Source organism: Cyphomyrmex costatus, unplaced genomic scaffold (assembly GCF_001594065.2).
Source record: "Cyphomyrmex costatus isolate MS0001 unplaced genomic scaffold, Ccosl1.0 scaffold91, whole genome shotgun sequence".
Lineage (NCBI taxonomy): Eukaryota > Metazoa > Arthropoda > Insecta > Hymenoptera > Formicidae > Cyphomyrmex > Cyphomyrmex costatus.
This window is the reverse complement of record NW_017280495.1, coordinates 682,703-703,075: the sequence shown is the minus strand read 5'-3', so window position 1 is coordinate 703,075 and position 20,373 is coordinate 682,703. Positions and strand designations below refer to the sequence as shown.

General features: G+C 30.3%; 1 protein-coding gene across 1 annotated transcript; it reads right to left on the bottom strand.

Annotated features, from left to right (window-relative positions):
* Positions 1-344: 344 nt before the first annotated feature.
* On the bottom strand, positions 345-19,949 carry LOC108781817 (uncharacterized). The gene is made up of 4 exons (XM_018549901.1): positions 19,875-19,949; positions 3,174-3,372; positions 2,371-2,485; positions 345-372 (listed from the first exon to the last, which is right to left on the bottom strand). Exons 1-4 carry the CDS (start codon positions 19,947-19,949, stop codon positions 345-347), a joined length of 417 nt encoding a protein of 138 aa, XP_018405403.1.
* Positions 19,950-20,373: the final 424 nt, after the last annotated feature.

The following is a 20,373-nucleotide window of genomic DNA, read 5'->3' as shown; positions in this document are numbered from 1 at the left end:
AAATGAATAATCGTTATTTCTTGATGATTTTGTGATATTTTAATGATCTTTAAATAATTATTTTTATTCAAAATATATAGATATCCATTTCGTAGAAATTAATTACTACTTGTAGCAGTAATAAAAAATAGCAAAAAATGTTCAATATTACTAAAATTAAAACATTGCAGAAACATATAATAATATATTTTAAAAAATTAATTTGTCAGAAAGAAATTAAAGTCGAAATTACCCGTTCAGATCTACAATGTAATTAAATTGAAAAATTAAAAAAACATATCGCCTCAATAATTTTATCATTATTATTATGAAATTTATCGTAGAAAATTATTTCAATATAACGTTTATGACAAATTACTATGCTTATTCCATCTGCAAATATATCAGGACGACATAAGTAAATAGACCTTTCATTATTCAAATAGAATTGAATCAAATCAAATTACTGCAGCAAATCGAACTTTCATTTAAGTGGAAAGGGATCATTTTACGTCATCAGCAATATAATATTTTATACCATTTGCTTCCTATTTAAAGAAATAAAAATATGTTCGATCAATAAAGTGTCTATTTACTAAATACTAAACTATTTATTATTTACAAAATAAAGTAGATACTTATTCTAGTGTAACTGTGTTATATTAGGAGAAGATATGACATTATCAAATGCAAAAGAGCACGATGAAACCTCTGGCGTGATAAGCTGTTTTGTGTTACATAATAGGGGAGCTCATATTGTTACTTTATTAACATAGAATTTGATCTTCTATGCTTATATCATCTGCGATAGATGCTGAAGAACATTATCAAAATCGAAACGTTTATCATTATGTCCCTTGAATCGTTTTTACCAATTTCCTTATCATCGTTTTTTTAGATAACTGACGGACGGTCACTTTTAGTATTTTAATAAAATGTTGTTATCATAGCTACTAATTGAGATACATCAAGGTTTTCCTACCTGTCAAGCATGTATATGTACTATATATATGCGTGTACCAAATTCGAACGTTTAAGTTAATTTTCCAATGGAGTAAACAATTATATATGTTTGATATCAACAAATGAAAACAAGAACAGCTCGTTTGGTACAAGAGACATCGATTTGCGCGAATCGATGAACTGCTCGATCGCTATATGAACCTTACAGTCGGTAACTGTCCAGACGACAGGAGATGAAACCACCATCGGTCAGGCTCTAGGTATACCCAACACGATGAGAAGATTTATATTGCAAACAACATACACTGTTACCGACCAACAAAATAACAGAAGCGATGAATAATTGAAAATTCCGCGACGAGATAGATTCGTGCTTCTCTCTTTCTGACGTTGATAAGGTGAAAGGATTCAGAACCTGATAACGCAGTATGAAGTACGACATACGTGAAATTATGATGATAAGTGAGTCAGCAAGATTTTACGATAATAAGCTAGCATAAATGATGGATTGTAATACTGCAAAAGTTAATTAAAATTTACTAGAATATTCTTAGACTGTTTCATTATTTTTCATTCGCGTAAAGTTGTCTGTAGAAGTTTAGATTTTAAATATATTACACTGTAAATTTTAAACTAAATAAAACGGACTATTAAAATAATAAGCAGGATATGATAAGAATAATCACAAAGAGCGGCAATACGTCACATTACTGCAAGTATAATACGCGATATATTTAAATAAATTTTGCCTACTGCGTCGACTTGTTAATTACGAAGTTATTTTAATCATAATTACTCAACCAGTGTAGTCGGATCTTCAATGGATCAATGCACATTCGTATCTGCATAGGCTATCTGATAAAGTCAAGATCGCTTTCATAAGCATGCAAATTTATGTTAATGATGACATATACAATCAAATTACCATGATAATAACATACAGAGCGATTCGTTTTACAGTGGACCCGCATGGATCTGTTCGCAGCGAGACAGTTAATTATTCATCCGATAATACATATATACGAAAGAGAACCAAAAAAACATCCTTAAAATGTAACACGTTCTAATGATATCATTCGTTTTAACAATCCCGGATTCTATTATATATCACTAAATGTTAAATATCGTTAAAATTTCGCTGCAGAATAAAACTGCGGCGGTTTTTATTTCCGACTTACGTCAGCAACTTTATATATAATATAAACGTTCCCCTACGTTTAATGAAAAAAAAAAATAATAAGATATATTATAATTTGTTAGAAACTTATCTTCAATTTAAAATGGCATAAACGTCCTTTTACAATGAGTCTAGATTACTATTTGCCATGCGCGCGACTCGATGCAACGTTGCGGTTTATTGCGACCGAAATACGTTGTTACGGAAACGGAAATTGTAGGAAACAGCGAGGTAGATTCTATTAGACTTACCTAAGTGCACGCCACTCCCCGTCTGTAGTTGTGGTCGGCGCGGATGTGCTTTTACTCGGAAGACTCAAACGAGGACCGATGCGCAGTGTCATAGGTCGCCTCCTTCGCGTGTAATCTGAAATAATCGAACGGTAGAGATATCTCCGAAAGCGAGGTCATGCTCCGACATTGCACGCGTAATCCGCCATCCTCCTGGGAAGCAACGTTGTGCCGCCTAGAAGACAGGTGTTTGCGGAGAAAACATCGATTTAAAGGGATTACTATACCGTATGGGATTGAATGGGTCATGATGATAAATTCCGAGCTCGTCGCGTGTAGACAATACAAAACACGATTCGTTTTTTCCGTAAATATCGAATATAACTATCGGATAGCCGATTGTACTTCAAGTGTTTCAGCTAAGCCTATTATGCAATTGTGTCTGAACGGACAACTAATACTTTTCAAATTTTTATCAAGTTTTATTTCATACTATATTGTGTGATATTTTTAGATAAAAATGTTATTTATTTTAAAATCTTTAAAATATTTGAAAACTAATATTTAATATTTAAATAAATAAAATTTCAAAGAAACTACGTATAATAAGTCACGTGATCTCTAAAAAAAAATTCATTTTTCAATTTTTCTAAATTTTTGGAAATATGAGTATTTCTATCTTGAACACAATGAGCATATTTCATATCTCGATTATTGCACAAAATAAAGATTAATGTGATTATTACACAAAATAAAATTATAAGTTTCTGTTCTCTTCCTTTTCACGCATGTTTTAGATGAAGTAATAATTTAAAAAGTCTTACCATTCGCGGAACAAAGCGAGTTCCGTCCGTGAAAAACGTGTGGCGATAAAAATTGGGAGTGTGGATTTGTGGGGGTTGGCGGGGAGGTTTGACTCGGAGCTGATGTAGTAGTCCAAGGTGGTGCTGCATCTCGTACAGAATTTGGTTCCGTTGAGATGTCGGGAATCTCGTTGGTCACCCGTACTTCTATTCCCACAGACTGCCAACAAAAATAATTAAATACATATTTATATAATAATTTAGACTTAATAAAATTATTTAACAATACAAATAATTAGAACGCAAAAATAAAAAAAAACCAAAAATAAAATGTGTCTAAATCTAAGGAGGAGGAAAATGATGTTTTATCGCATTATAAAAATGTCTATATATATTATTCGTTTTTAATTACTTTTATAATTTAAAAGATGTTATATATTGTCTCAATAATTTAACAACAAAATTCAAACAACATTTTTATATTTACCAGATCAAAATAAAGTAATCACTTTTAGTAACGTATTATAGCACTTACGATAGAATAATTATATACCAAAATATGATAATAATGTTAAAGAAAAATTTATTCTATTTTATATTTCTCCAAACCACGTTATTAGACCACAAATTCAGTTATAACTAACCAAAATTTGTTCGAAAATTTCGTGGTTCACGCATAGGTCGCGTCGAACTATACCTAACTACTGTTACATTGTCTATTATTACGAACTGAATTACGTACAAACGTCGCGAGCAGGTACCGGATACTATAAAATGTAATTAACCGACACAAAGGCAAACGTTTGTAATAAAATCGAAACGATTAATCGAATTACAAATATCACTCCGTACTGAGTGACTAAGATACTGAGGCTATATCTATCTTTAGCCGGCAATGCCTGTTGACTGTGCTCTATAATGTATACATTTTCACCTGGTAGTAAGATATACGAGGTTCTAAATTACGTACTTATCCGGAATTTCTCATTTACAACCTGATGCTAATACGAAGCAAAGTGTAAAATTTTAACAGCAGCATAGAAATGTTGTATATGTAGGATTAGGAAGGTACAGCAACACACACTAATACAATTAATTAAATACTCAGTAAAATTATTTTCGAGTTTTATATTTAAATTAAAATCCTCTCACAGAGTAAATTCGTAAATCTAAAGCCAATAATTAATCGTGTTTTTCATTTCCATAATAACACAATTACTTTGGAAAATCGGATATACCTACTTATTTAGATATATTACAAAATGTCAAAAGTTAACAAATTTCAACAAAAAAAAAATTACATTTGTAATTGAAACTCGATATCAAATTACATATCACTGAAAAATAATACTTATATTTTATAAGTTAAAAATATAGATCTTGTCTGTTATTTATATCTGTTTCACATCGTTGTAAATATCGGTAAGAAATTCAACATCATCAATTCATAAATGATGTTATGTCGCATATGTAAAGTTGTTATAAAATTGTAACGCGAATGTATGTCAATGCGCGTAGAAATAATTGGAAGGATGATTATCGTATACCAGAATAGTCGACGATAACGAGTAAATCATCTAATTGATGACGAACGGTTTTATAGTCACGGAAACGTGACTTCGTTATTGTAATCATTTTTCGACAAACAACGCGAGACAGTGTGTCGTATTTCTATTAAATAAAATCAATAAGCAAAATTATAAAAATCTAAAATATTCTCGTTAACGATAGTTTTATATTTCTCTTCATTTCTCGCCGAAATAACGCAGAATTCAATGTAAGCTCAACATTCGTTCAACGCTCCAAATAGTATTAAAATCCGTAAAGCTCTTATTGAATATACAATGAAATTCCGTTGCAACGAATATCGTGTAACATTTTCGTTATAATGAAATTTCATTCAATATCTCCAGCCGATAGCTATAATACTTTACCTTTTTTTTAACATAGACTTTAATATAGACAAGATTTATTACGCAAGAGATCTGAAATTCAGAAGTTTCTATTAAACAAAACTGCAAATTACCAGCAGATTGTAACTCTATGTGTTTTTAATGATATACAGATTTTAGAACACGATCATTGCTTGCATAATAATATGAATCTAAAACTATGCATTTGGATATAATAAATAGAGAGAAATTATATCCGCACAATCGAGTACACTTGAAACATTAACATACTCATATAAAATTTTATGTCCGTTGAAATTTATTGCAACAAAGTAATTTGCAAGTTACCGAAGTTTCTTGCATATGTTGACATTAATATCGTCATCAGCTTGCACGCTTTGAACTTTCCGCTCAATGGAAACAGATACAAGGACACAAATATCGATTGGAACACCAATAACTGCCATTGATGACCAAGAAACACAATCTTTAACAATCTTACTTTTTCAAATGCTAATTACCGTCACGCAAATCAACGAATTATTTTACAACTACTTACAATATATTGATGTACTAGAAAACCATTCTTACAGAACTTCAAAGAAGGATGGATAAAAGAATACGAGAAAACATGCACAAGAAAGGTTCAATCGTTTAGGCTAAAATCCGATAATTTTATCCATTCTCTTTTGCAGACCTCATAAAATTAATTGAAATCCATCCTTTAAAATATATTCGTAAAATTTCATTATCAACATTTTTAATAATTTATATAATATTATTCCATCGATAACAAACAATGCTGACTAGTGGTAGTTGAAATTTGTTCAGTGCAAAATTAATTCATTAATAATCTTCAAAGCTGTTTTTACAGAAATCTATCATCCTGATAAAATTCTACACATTAACAATATTAAGTGAAAATCGAAAATGGTTCCAAAGTAATTTATCAAATTAATATATTTAGTAATAAAATTGTAATGTTATTTTTAATTTTTGACATGTAAAAATTATAAAATATAAAAAATAAAGAATCAATTTCTGTTAAATAGATTAATATGTCATCAATCATGAAATAAACTTTTAATGATATATGATCTGAAATGTATTTTTGTTTATACTGTAAAATATATTTCTTCTTTTCGTGTTTAATTCATATACTTTTCCTTCCGAATCAAATAAACGCGCTGAGCAGACCTTACTCGTTTATTTACCACAGCAAATATTTAACCACGATGCAAAGCTGTTCTATTGCCCTGTGGACCACAAGTTGTAATTACATATCGATCGAAGATTTCCGCTCTCAGCTGTATTTTCTTTCGAGACGAACCCAAATAATGGACGACCGCTTTCCTGTTCATAACATTTATTCAATCTATCGGTCAAACCTATTATCTTAACCCAAGTCTTAACTTTTTCCCATAATCAATACGGATATCATGATAATCGTTGAATAAAAAATTTTTTTTAAATGTAATAAAAGAAAATTCAAAAATGCAAATCAAATTTAAAATTACAAATTAACGTGTTACAATAATGATATATAAATATATAAATTGATTTGAAGTTTTTAATGACAATACAACATGTGATATGTATCTATTAATAATAGTATTAAAATTATAGATAATTTTTTAAACTGTTTTTATCGCATATTTCAAATCTATAATTTATCCATCCTACATTTAATTACTATATGTATATAAGATAAATCTATGTTTATATAAATTCTCCCTCGTATCAAGGATTGTGTCACTGTAGGCTTATCAAAAAAGTTCGTGATGACTTAGGAACTAATGGATGTTTCTTCGAAAATGTTACAAACACAAACTTTCAAGATGGATAGCATATATGTTTCATAGAGAGATAATGTATCGCAGCAAAGAGCGCTTTACTACAATACCTTGCTAGCTAAATACGACAAATAGACGTATGTACAGTGAAAGAATATATGATACATTATACCTGTATAATGTCACAGATCTGAAAAGTATTTATAAATTTTTACAAGTGTACTTTGTAAACGTAAGCGAAAATTTTACGTCGATTTAACGAGAAAAGTTGGACAAAGTGATATTACGGGAGATTATATCCGCTCGAACGAGAATCGCAGCACATGCAAAAACAGAGGATTATCCTCTACACGTATAATAAAAACAATACAATTCTGTATGCATAAGCGTCGCTTGCTCGGCAACATAGTTTGCAATGGGATCTACAGGTGTTCGTGAAGCATACAAGGAAACGTCACCGCGTTTATTCAGTGGACACGTGCTCGCGGTCTTGTCTAAAAATCAATAAACTAGTAACGTAACCTATGCATACGAAATCATTGGTTATTTCCCGATTGGATAATAAAAGGTCGATCCTACGTTATAAAATTTTCTTCCTTCTCACGGGAATCATTTTTCAAATACTCTCTACCTCTTATCTAAAGATGTGTGTTTCTCAAATTACAAATTATAAAGCACATAATGTCCGTAAAAAATGACACCTGATTTGTTTGTAAATGCAGACCATTACTCACCAAGAAACTTATGGAAATGCTTCTCTCTGATTTTGATGCACTTTAAACATGTTTTTTAGATAAAAATAAGGGACATGTATCTTTTATAAGGACTTATTAATCACATTTTTAAAGAACACAGCACCTTTAAAAGAAAATCAGTTATTGTCTTTTAAAGCAGATATCATTGAAAATATAATAGAAATAAATGTCTGAAATAAAAGTTGAATGATTTCAAGGCGATCTTAAAAACGAAAATAAATATATTATCATAAATTTTCATTAATTATAACTTGCTAATTAAACATCTAAGACCCCTATTTATAACCGTGTTTTTGTTGAGAAGCTTCTGCTCAGCTGAAACTAATCTTGAGACATGGAACAGTTCAATAGACGAATCCTGAGAGTGTGTTTGATATTCATAACTTCACATTCTGATGTTCATATAACTTACAGTTCTAAGAATTTTAGAAAAAGGTAAACAGTAAGTTAAACCGAGATTAAAATTAACCCTACTTTGGTGGAAGCGGATCTACAAGTCCAATTCTAAGAACTTCACGTTATTTGATCATGCAAATTATACTAGTCTGTGAACAACTATTTTATACTATAAATACAGATTGCATAGTTTTTATATGAAGCAAATGTTATCACGTAACAGCTCTAGAGCGATTACAACGCCGTATGTTAGGTTTAAGAAATGGTAAAGATCTCAATTTCGAACTTTTTCGTCATTCCCAATATAAACTACCCGTGTGAAGCTGGCCCCCCAATATTAAAAAATCAATTTTTTTCTTCATTCATTCGTTTGCTCACGAATGCTCAGTTGGAATTTTCGTTTGCTCACCCTTAGTTCAAAAGATATACGAAAATTATGGGTATATAAACTCTACTTCACAGATATACAGGTAATATTAATGCGTGTACTTTAATATATTGAAAAAGGATTTTCGAATCTGTAAAAAAAGAAAAAAGTAATTGTTACACAAAAATTATATGTTCATCGATAATAAACGATTTTAGGATGTCCTTAACAGTACTTAATAATTATAATTAAATAAACATTTTTTATTTACACAAATTTTTTAAAATTATTATTATAAGGTTTTTTCAAATCATTCAATTTATTCAGAACATTTTTCTATTTTTTACAATTTTGATGATATTCACTTAAAAAAAAACCGATTTTCTTCAAAAGAATATTACACCTCCGCTTTCCGCTGTCCCTCTCACCTCCCCGCTTCACGCGCAGTCCAAATGCCGTTCGACCGTCGTATGACATTTGGATTGCGTGTGGAGGCGATTCGAAAATCGGCCGAAAGTTGAGTACACTTTATGTATTTTGATTTTGAACTGGCACTTTTAATTAATAATATATCAGTTACTTTTTATGGTAATATATTATTATTAGATAATAAAAAGGTTTAAATTTTTGAGGATTTTTTTTTTAACATGGCTTGACCTTTTCATTTTTATATGATTTTTTTAGGATATCACTTACTTTTTAGAGTACAGATATATCACAAATATATATATATAAAAAAAATGATTTAAACAATATTATATAACGAAAGAGAGTGAAATTTGGTGAAAGAAAAGGGTGATGGGGATGGGTAGGAGGAGAGAGGATGTGGTGGGTCGAACTTGGTGGAGGTGTGAGTGAAAGGTGAGAGAAAAGAGAGGTGTACATGACTGCGGACCGAGAAGAAGAAACGGAAGGAGGCGTTACTTCATTTTTCATGAAAATCATCACTTTTCGACCGTTTGTATGTCCAGAACGGCTTGACCGATTAAAAATTTTTGTGACTCAAATTACTAGTGGCGATGCCGCCTTTCAGGATACATTACATGCGATTCAAAATTTTTTGTATTTTGGTAGTTATGAACCCCCCAAAAATGGACTTTGGTGGCTGGGGATAAAAGACTTCTAGTGTCTATTATTAATCTTTTAAATTTAAATTAATTAGTATAATAGTTTTTTTAACATGGCTGGATATACTACGGCGTCTTCTGATATATATACACAAATAATATTCTATAATAAAAAGAAAATATGACAATCCTCTAAAGTTTTATTTGACGAAGGTGGAAACCGAGTATCTTATTTCGATGGGAATTCTCAAGAATCAACAATCTCACCCTGCAAACGAGAATAACAGCTAACATACCATCACCGTATGTATCCAGAGCCGTTGGCAAGTCTCAAGGGGATAAACCGGGATCCTAATATCTTCGCACGCACATACACATATATAGGAAACACATCCTGCGTAACCAGTAAAGATAAATTGAACCGCTGCGCCTGACGGAATCTGGTATTAACTCGTGAGACATTGCGCAGATATCAAGACAGTAATTGATTGATAAGCAAACAAATTTCCAAATAAAATTTTTTTATTCTACTAAACTATTCCACATTTTACTTCATCTTATTTGTCTTAATTTTATCTTATAGAATATGAATTATACTTAAAAACAAATAAGGAAAAATGTGTGTGTACACACACGAGTATCCCTCTTTTTTCAAAAAATCTAATATAATCTAATTAATTTTTAGCCTTATTAAACTTTATTAAAACATGTACAAAAATTTTTATTAAAATAATAATAATATTCATTAAAACTTAATTTTCATTAATTTTGTATTTTCATATAGCAATAAATTAGCAATTTGAATATATTAAAATATTGTATTTTCTCAAAAGTACGAAGAATTATTCTTTTAAAATTACTAGAACATTGTTGCATTCAAACATAAAATCGTATATTATAATTTATTACGCTAATTTATGAATAATGTATTTCCTATAAAAGAATATGCCCAATAATATTTTATATAACATATAAATAATTCTGTTTACAATGGGTAAACGAAAACCATGCAATATATCAAAGTTAATTATTAATTAACAAGCATCTCATATCAAATTTCTAAACTTATTTAATTTTTCCAGAAACATACAGCCTATAAGAACGCCTCCGAAAGAAGGGATCAAATTACAGAGGAAGCTCCTCCTTGATCTTTCAACTCTTTCTTCTTTATTTCACCAGTAGCGTTGTTACGAGGATAAAACGGAACATCCATCTCAAGTGAGTTTTCTTCGAAAATACACAGTCTGATGTGCTATCAAGAGATAAATCCCTAGTCTAGAAATACATCTCTGACTATAACATCGTTCTTCTCATCAGTATCCTAGCAAATTAACGCTATCTTGAACGGCGAAGGATTTCACAAATCATTGATACAAATACCGATTTTATTGCACGCGTTTGACAAATATTAAAATATGAAATTAACAGGACAGTTGTACTTATTAATTAATCGTTACATCGCTAAATAGCTTAAAGTTGATTCATTCCGTGCTCGCAACGTTACGTTAATGACCAAAAAATTCAATTATGACATCGATAATTTCATCCTGTTACTGTACAATATCATTAATATGAGATCAAATTAATGACTAATTAAAATGTACGTTCCATCGAAAATATATAATCAAAATTCAGTATTGTATATGCGTTATACATTTTAAACGAATAAATCCTGTAAAATATATTATTAATATAAAATAAATCGATTATTTCTTGTTATTTTAATTAAATTAAATTTAATTCTTCTATTACTCCACACTTTCTCGATTCAAAACTAATATTTTTTCAAAAATATACTTAAATCGGAAAGTTCAAAGTGTGATAGTATAAATATATTCACTTGCAAAAAATCAGGTAGCAAAAAAACGAACAAGAAACTTTAATGTTACAGTAATCTACTTTTACAGGTAAACATACATATATGTATATATTTAAAAGTAAGTAAAGTTAAAAAAATTGCCTTTCCTAAATATTGTAAAATAATAATAATTTATACTTTCTATTTTTCCAATTTTTATAATAACGCAAAATATTTACTTCAATAAATAGTTCTCGCTTCAATATATTTACAAGTCATGTGAATTAATTATGAATGAATTATTATTGCACGATAAAAGTAATAAGATGCCATTTCATGAAATGCTAAAAAGCAACGTCAGCACAGCCACGTGGTTCTTATTTGACACTAAAAGTTGGATTTATTCAACTTTCACATGACAGATCGCTCAGTTCAAAATTGAACGTTATATGTGACGCTACATCATTTTTTTACATTTTTCAGCGTCCAACATCAATTTTGATCATATAATCATATATTTTGACACTAAAAATGAGCACTGAATATCAGTATGAAAAGGCATCTTTTAAAGATCGATTTCAGTTATCAATCAACATTGAAACCATGCGATATTACTCGGCAGCTTTAACCGAAAGAATATTGAAATCGCAACATCAATATAGGTATTCATATTAGTTTCATATTATAAATGTAATTTAATCATCAGAAGAAATTAAAGTATTATATGTAAAATACTATATATATACACAGAATGATTATTGCGCGGAAAATCTTTTAACTGATTGCAACTGACAGCGACCTTTGGCCTTCCGTTGCAGAAAGCTCGATACTTCATAAAGAACTATCTTTCAAGTGGCGTAAGAAACGGTAACAAAGTACATAAAAAGCTTTTTAAAATGATGGCGCATCTATCATTATCGTGCATGTTAGAATAATTATGCACAATAGGATAGAAGATCCAATTATTAACAGTGTCTCAAATACTGATAATTTGATTTTAAATGCTTTTTTGAATATAAAAATTATATGATATTGCGAGTATTGTATTGTATTTAATTTTACTTAAATTAAAAAAATGTTTACTTATAAGTAAAATTAAGTACAATTATTTATAATATAATTTATATAATCGAAAAAGCATTTAAAATCAAATTGTCAATATTTGGGTCAATATTTCAGTAAGTGGATCTTTTACCTTAATGCGAGGCTATATTACTAGAATGTATTACTTTTGTATTACTGAATGTGCAAAATTATCAAAATTGGAAAAAAAAACAAGTACAAACAATTTCTGTAAGTATTGACACAACGATGTCAATAATTCATTAATCGGTTAAACGTTTGACATACAGCGAGATTACGCTCAAATACGTTTAGCATGAGAAAAGACGAGACGTGTCACGCTTTTGTGCGCCCTCTTCTACACGCAAACTTTTCACATTTATCGGGAACTGGGCGGAACTCGTCGAAACGAACTTCCTCTTTCATCACACAAATGCATCCTTCAAGATAGAGCGGTAAATGACGTAGTAGCTCATCAAAAGCATTATTAATGTGTCTACTCATATATCATAGTAAAAAATTTTTTTAAGAATTCTTATGTACGTTAACGAAACAATATGACAATTTAAATAAAAATAAAAAAACAGAAACAAAAGAAATATAAAAACAGTTTTTTTTTAACTTCTGCGATTTGAATCTTTTCGACAAGAGAAAAATTTCATTCTTGAATTTCTCCAAAAAGAAGGAGAGCCAGAGTTAGTCTTTCCTGAAATATCTTGTTAAAAACTATTCGGTAATATAAAAGATTTAAAAAAGTAATCATGAATTTTTCCGCATTTTTTTGATAAAACAGTAAAAAACAGATTGCAAACAGAGAAAATAAAAATATGATGTTGCAGATTGAGAATTAAGGACTATACACTTTAAAACTGCAAAAAAATTGCTCAACTCCTCTAGCATCACTAACGATTAATTAACGAACAACATTCCTCGTTTCACCCTAAATTTATCATGTCAACGTGAATCAAGCCGGTGCAAATTAACGACACAGCAAGACGTGAAAGTAGTGAGTTTAATGACGATGAGACTTTTGCCGGGGTTTCGTCGAGATGCTCTTTGAAGAAAGCTTTGAACTATAAGTTCCCGGCAATAACTTGTGACTTATCACAGGCAAGTTATATTCAGCGGCAGCTTTATTCACGATTCATGCTGGAGTGCCGAGAAAATGCGACATGTCCTTGTTACTCGAGACGATATCAAAAGTGCGCACACATTGTTTATCGTAGAAAATGACATGGCTTAGTGATTCACAATAAAACAGTGCTTTGTGAAAGTTATCGTTGTATCCACGGCAACAAATATTTAGACATCGTAAATGCAGATTTTCGTTACACGCTGAACAGAAACTTCATTAAGTTTGAAAGTGGATCCTTTCTAAGCAACTAAACGAAAAGTACAAAAAAGACAATGTGACAAAACAAGAAGAAAATTAACTGTCAAATGCGCCTTTATTCTACCGCGAAAAGGAATTCAACAATATTTAGCACCTAGAAAATTCTCACGATAAGTCCGCGATGATTCCCCTATTTACTGCAATGGAAAATTATCTTCGCTGTGCAATGTAACCCCGTTTCACAGTAATTATAATTTATTTGCGACGTTAACGGCGACAACGCGCGGAGTTCTGACGCCATCGAGTTTATGACGTAGTTGGTAGTTCATATCGCGCGATCCGATTACACAAGAATATAACACTATTGCCTTTACACACTTGCCTTCTTTTAGATTTTTTCTTTTACTTTTCTGAAATAATACAACTGAAAACTGCTTTAACTTTCCCTTGGAATTTTTCCATCTGAATTTCCTTCTTTCCGTGCATACATTATCGTACTTTCATTTGTGTCAGACTCCGAACTGAATATTCAAACGAATCCGTTCAAGTGAATAAAACGAGTGATCGAATTAACCAATCTCTTAAAAATATTCATGGAGAGGGGAACAAAAATATTTAAAAAAATCCTTAAAATTTAAAAAAACATTGTTAAAGTTGAGGAAACATCAAATAGTGTAATCGATATCGTTTGATACATTTGTAATTAAATAAATACATATAATTCAATAACTATAAATTTTATTTATAGTTATTATGAGTTGCGGCTCAGGTTGCTTTTCGCACTAATGAAGCAAACTGCAATATTCACGAAACGCAATTAACGATGTATCAAAACACGGAGATAATCCGTAAACTGCGTAATTTCTTTGAACTATAAATCTTATATTATAAAGTTATAATAGTGCTATATATGCTAATCGATACTCTCAATTGCCTCATTTAATATTATTAAGCATGATCGAAGCTAACTGCAAAATTATAATTAATTAATTAGGCAATAATAATACGTTACATAATACTATATATAACATATTCAATTAATAATAATATTGTTCTATTACATTCAAGCTCAATTGCAAATACTTTCACCATGTGTAACGATGTAACAAAATGTAAACATGTCCGTTTGCTTCTATGTAAACATGAGCACGAATTAATATCGTTCATATATGATGGATGGCTAAATCGTAGAATTAATACAGAAATTAACGTGCATGTTAAATTGCGAACAAACTTCACGAGAACCGCAAAACCCGCGCGTTTGAAGCATTATAATCTAATCGATCGAGATATTCGAAAGAGTTGCATAATCGCGCCAATTGCGTTTCTCGCGCATTTATCCACATTTATTGAAACCGCATTGACGTACAATACAGCTTTGTTGTTATGTTCACTTTTACATAAGTAGATTCTTCTACAATCTACCACGCATAATGAGAGAAGTATTAAGAACAGGAATAAGAATTAAATTTAATAAAATAAATTATAGGGATAGAGATTATAAACGTAACACACACATAATAAATATAAATAAGATATAAAATACATATTATATTATTATGTATGTGTGTGTGTGTGTATGTGTCATACCTTATTTATATGTATACATTATACGTTTTATGTAAGTTATGTTCAATTTCTATTCTTAATATTTTTTATTTCTATAATATTTAATATTTATTCTTCTTCTCTCTAATATTGTGTATTTCTTCCATTGTGCACAGGGCCTAACAATTCGAAATTATAATGTAAACATTATAAAATATGGTATTTATAAAACATATCAAATAAGTCATGAAACAAATAATTTCAAAAAAAATTTGGATATGAAATTTTTCTAGAAAACAGCTACGATAGCATTGCATTTTTGTACCACTGATTTTAATTAATCAAATCGTATCGTCCACACTTCTCAATTTGCTATAGTAAACAATAACATTCCGCGATACAACAAACAAAACGCGACAATAAACAATCATGCATTTAAAAAGTCCATTTAGCCGGAGAGAACTTTTATTATTGTTGATGTAGAAAAATTTATACATAAATTGCACTACAGTTTATATGTATTTACGACAAATTAAATTTTAAGAAAATGTAACTTGCGTTAATTTTTTTACAAGAATATGTTTTTATTGATACTATCTCATTAATATTATCACGTGTCAGTGTAATGTGATACGTAAAAGTAACACATTTTCAGACTTCATATGTTTCCTTTTTGTCCATTTCGCTAACAACACGGAAACAAGACCAAAATTGTTAGTCTCGAGGGCACAGACACATACACATTAATAACTTTATAGAAAAGGGGCAAACAAAGCAACGGACAGCAGATAAAGCGGAGACACATAATTAGGTTGTTAGTTAATAGGGAACACCGCAAACAAATAAGTGTGCGCAACACTACACATAAATTGGTATAAGGCACTCACGTCAGCCCCTTTTCAAACAGGAAACGTCATCTTTAACACGTGTGAAAGGTAGTAAAAATATTTTTTTCGACCAAGTGATTGAATTGAATTGCTATTAGTATCGATATTTTGAAGTCACGTTTAATAAACGTCAAATCAAATTGTCAAAATCATTTAGTTATTTTCGAGAAGAGAGAGAGAAAGAGAGAGTCCAGATAAATTTTATTACGCGAATATAAGATGTAAAATTATAACCCCCATTCAATTTTTATATACATAGATATGATTTCTTGTAGTATTTGCATGAAAATTATGCTTTTCTGTGTGTCTATATTATCATACATATATTGTATAATTGCAGATCTTGCGCGTGCAAAAATGTATTGATATCTTTAATTTAAAAAATATATAATAAATTGTAATCTAAAGAAAAATGTAAACTTGATTATTTATTATAATTAAATGAGATAGAATTTTTTTTTTTCAGCCATTCTAACATCTACATTACATCACAGTCGACTCGTTACGTATAATTAATATAACTTATATAATATTTCCACTCAAAATCATGGAACTTCATCTGAAGAAAAGAGTGTGTCTTAAATGATTTAAAAGGCTATTAATATCGCATAGTGCAGTATTAAAAAAAATGTTCCAAAGTAATATTAATCGTGAGAATATTATCAGATTTTTACTCGCAAAGTAAGGTTCAAAGAGACCTTAAACTTCGCCGGGTATATTAAGATTCGTTTAATACAATTTTCACTTTATCTCGCACTAAATTTATCTCGACATTGCACGTGTATTTCTGTGTAAAAAATAAAAATAGTGAAGTGAAAACAAGGATAACAATAAAGTAAACTTTCAAAAATAGTATCGTTAAATATTAATAAAAAATATTGTATTCTAATGAAAGTGCCAATATATTTTTTAAAAAATTTAATTAAAAAAATTTACCAGTATTCGCTGATTTAGCAAATGCATTATTGTTTATAATATTAAACATGCATTAACATAATAATTCCAAATTAACAGACAAAATAATTGAAACAGTTAATCCAGATTCTTTAAATTTTAATTAAATTTTTCAATATCTACAAATAGTCGTTTAAAAAAGTTACGAACACGGAAGAAATCACAATTATTTCATATTTATTCATTTTTATGTAATAATAAAGAAATACATTTTCATTAAAATTGTAGATCAAAAGGTACAAAATCTCGACAAACAAAAACCAACGCGCCTCGACTTTCTTTTGCTCACTCATCTCTGGTAATATAAAAAAAAAATATAAACAGCCCATCTGTAATATTTTTACACAAGTCTATATTTTAATATGTCGAAGGCATGTTATAAAAACAGATTAAAAAAGAGGAAGTCAAAGAGGAGAATATAACCATTACTAGCAAGAATTTCAATTTGTCCTCTGGAGTACACCTGTCTTTTCGAATGTCGTCAATCGACCATGCAAAACATTCCGAAAAACAATCAAACGGTGTAAATTGAATGTTCGATTGACATTCCTCAGTTTACAGCTTTGTTCCTAGCCCTTGCATCTGATAGTAATTTATCGACATAGACACAATCGTTAAAGGATTCCGCACTAATTACATGGAAAATTGAATCCCGGTGAAATGAGTTAGTTTTACATATAATGTAGTTCGTAATGTAATGAACAAAAGATGTCATATACACAAAGCTGAGTAGGTAATAGATAGTTTTTGAGCTATGGTGTATCAAAGGTCTTCAATGATCAACTTTATTGAGCATTTTTGATACGCCATAACTCAAAAATTATTCATTATAAAGATTTTTTATTTATCACATTATGAAATTTTATGTCCATGACATCTTTTGTCCACCACATTATGGAGCTTCGTGTCTATGACATATTTTGTTTATCGCACATTACAAGCCATGTTATATATGAAAACTAACTTTATTTCAATTTTAGTTGGACTCCCTTTCAGGAAGTTGAGGCACGCTGATTTTTATTTGTCGACATTTTTTGTACCTTTGAATCTGTGACTTTAATAAAAATATATTTTTTTATTACTTCATTCAATGTGAATAAATGTGAAATAATTATGAAGAACGTTATCTCTCCAGCATTCGTAACTTTTTTAAACGCCTTTATATGTAGATATTGAAAATTTTAATTAAAATTTAAAAAATCGAGTTTGACTATTTTAATTATTTCACCAGAATCTAATTTTCTATACATATATTTAGTGCGGAGTCCTTGCACTCGAAATAAAATATTCAAAATACAGCATTGAATGTAGACAATAATGGCACGTACTCCGGAAAACAATTATACACAATACTAAACAAAACGATATTGATATTCAATTAAATATAACCAGCTATTTTTAAATAAACTATAAAGATGACATTTGCATATTTCAGCTAGACAAACACGAGATACAGCAATTCAATATAATAAAAATACAACTATGTATGTGCAACATGTAATTATTGATATTTTAATATAATAGTTTCGTATAAATTTAATTAAATCATTATTATAAAAGATTTAATTCATAACAAAAGCAGTTTTATGCATTGTTACAAAATATTTCCATCTTCTTCCTTTAATTGTTATATATATATATATATATAAAATTATATAAAAAATTTTAAGTCAATAATATAAAATAAAATAATTATGATATTAATTATTAATGATTATATATAATTATAAATGTATTATGCGCAAAAAAATGATACATACAACGACTGCCAAGTTTACGATCAATACATATAATTTTACTAACCTTTATAAAACTATTTTTTATCAACTGATCTTTGTCAATCTATTCTTTAATTTTTAATAAAATACTTGTCAACTTAAGAACAAATTGCAATATTTAAAATAATAGAATAAACATATATACTCGTGTATACTAGATTTTTACTTGTAACGACTATTGATCTGAACAATATATGTATTATATATATATAAAATTAAATTAGCCGGAAATTTTTGACAGCCACTGTATTTTATTTCATTCTATATAGTCTAAATCTTATGGAGTAAAAATTGAGCCAGTTTTAAGAAAGAGTGAAAATTTTTCATTTTTGAACGAGAGATATTTGAAAAGATGCAAACATTTTCATTCTTTTCTGTAGAATAAAAATTGACTTTTACTCCAAAAGAATGAAGCCTTACTCCAAAAGAATTAAATTTCCTATTATACGTAAAAAGTGAAAATCTGGGGTTGGTATACTGGCACAACATTCTATTAATATAAAAAAAATAAGGACAGCTCCAGTAGCACTTTTCATAGTTCTACAGTTTTATATGAAAATAAAAAAGTTCCGCATATTTTATAAAAAAATTTTTTTTTAATCCAAATTTGAAGATATGGCGTACTAGATTTGCGAAATTAGCATGCCATATCTTCAAATATGGATTTTTCTTAAATTTGTATAAAAAACGTGGAACTTTTTTATTTTCATATAAAACTGTAGAACTATGAAAAGTGCTACTGGAGCTTTCCTTATTTTTTTATATTAACAGAATATCGTGCCAGCTTCGAAGATCCGAAGATCTGCCTCTTTCTCAAGAGTGAAAATATTTTCACTCTTTTTCACACGACGACCGGCTGAATTGTCTTTTGGAATGAGTTGACTTCACTCCAAAAGATTTAGAGAATATGATTGTACGGGTAACACAAACACGAAGGAGGGTGAGACGCTTCCTGGATACGCGGGATCCAAAATTCGTATTAAATTTTCGCTCAGCGACTAAGGTAGTTCCGAGAACGCCGCGACCCCAGAACGCCATTCCCACCCTCTTCGCCACCTTGACATTGGAATTGGGGACAGACGATAAGCTTACCTGCTGCATCGGATACGCTGCGCTACCGACGAGAAAGTCCCATGCCCACGCGAAGATCCGCGCGCAAATGTGCATTGACGTCACCGCCACCTTATAGAGCCCACTGCTGCTTGTACCAGCGGCAGCACCCCCGCGCACTCCCTCCGCCCCCGCGATTATGACGGCCTCGCGGACACGCCGATACAACACCCGGAAACGACTCACATCTTCGCGAATGATCGCACCTCACCACCGCCTCCCGCCTTCGCGCGCGAGATTATTGATCACCTATACCCGATATCGATCACGACGAGCGGGCGCGGTGGCCGCGAAACGCGTCCTCGAACAAAATCGATGAGTATCTATAGGCATGATGCAATCGGTAACGCCGCACTGATAATGCGATTCTTCAAAATTTTCTATTATACTCGCTCACCTCGATTGTATCGCCCGATTACGCGCGGCATCAACCGGCACAGTTCATCGCGAGAACGTTCCGACGATTCGACTGCCACGAAAA

What these genes read in the sequence shown, in the direction of transcription:
- LOC108781817 (XM_018549901.1), bottom strand. Translation starts at nt 19,949, where the DNA reads ATGCACATTTGCGCGCGGATCTTCGCGTGGGCATGGGACTTTCTCGTC. An exon ending in CTCGCTTTGTTCCGCGAATG is followed by an intron (nt 2,486 to 3,173) that starts GTAAGACTTTTT and finishes CGATTATTTCAG; the next exon opens with ATTACACGCGAAGGAGGCGA. An exon ending in GGGGAGTGGCGTGCACTTAG is followed by an intron (nt 373 to 2,370) that starts GTAAGTCTAATA and finishes ATATATTTGCAG; the next exon opens with ATGGAATAAGCATAGTAATT.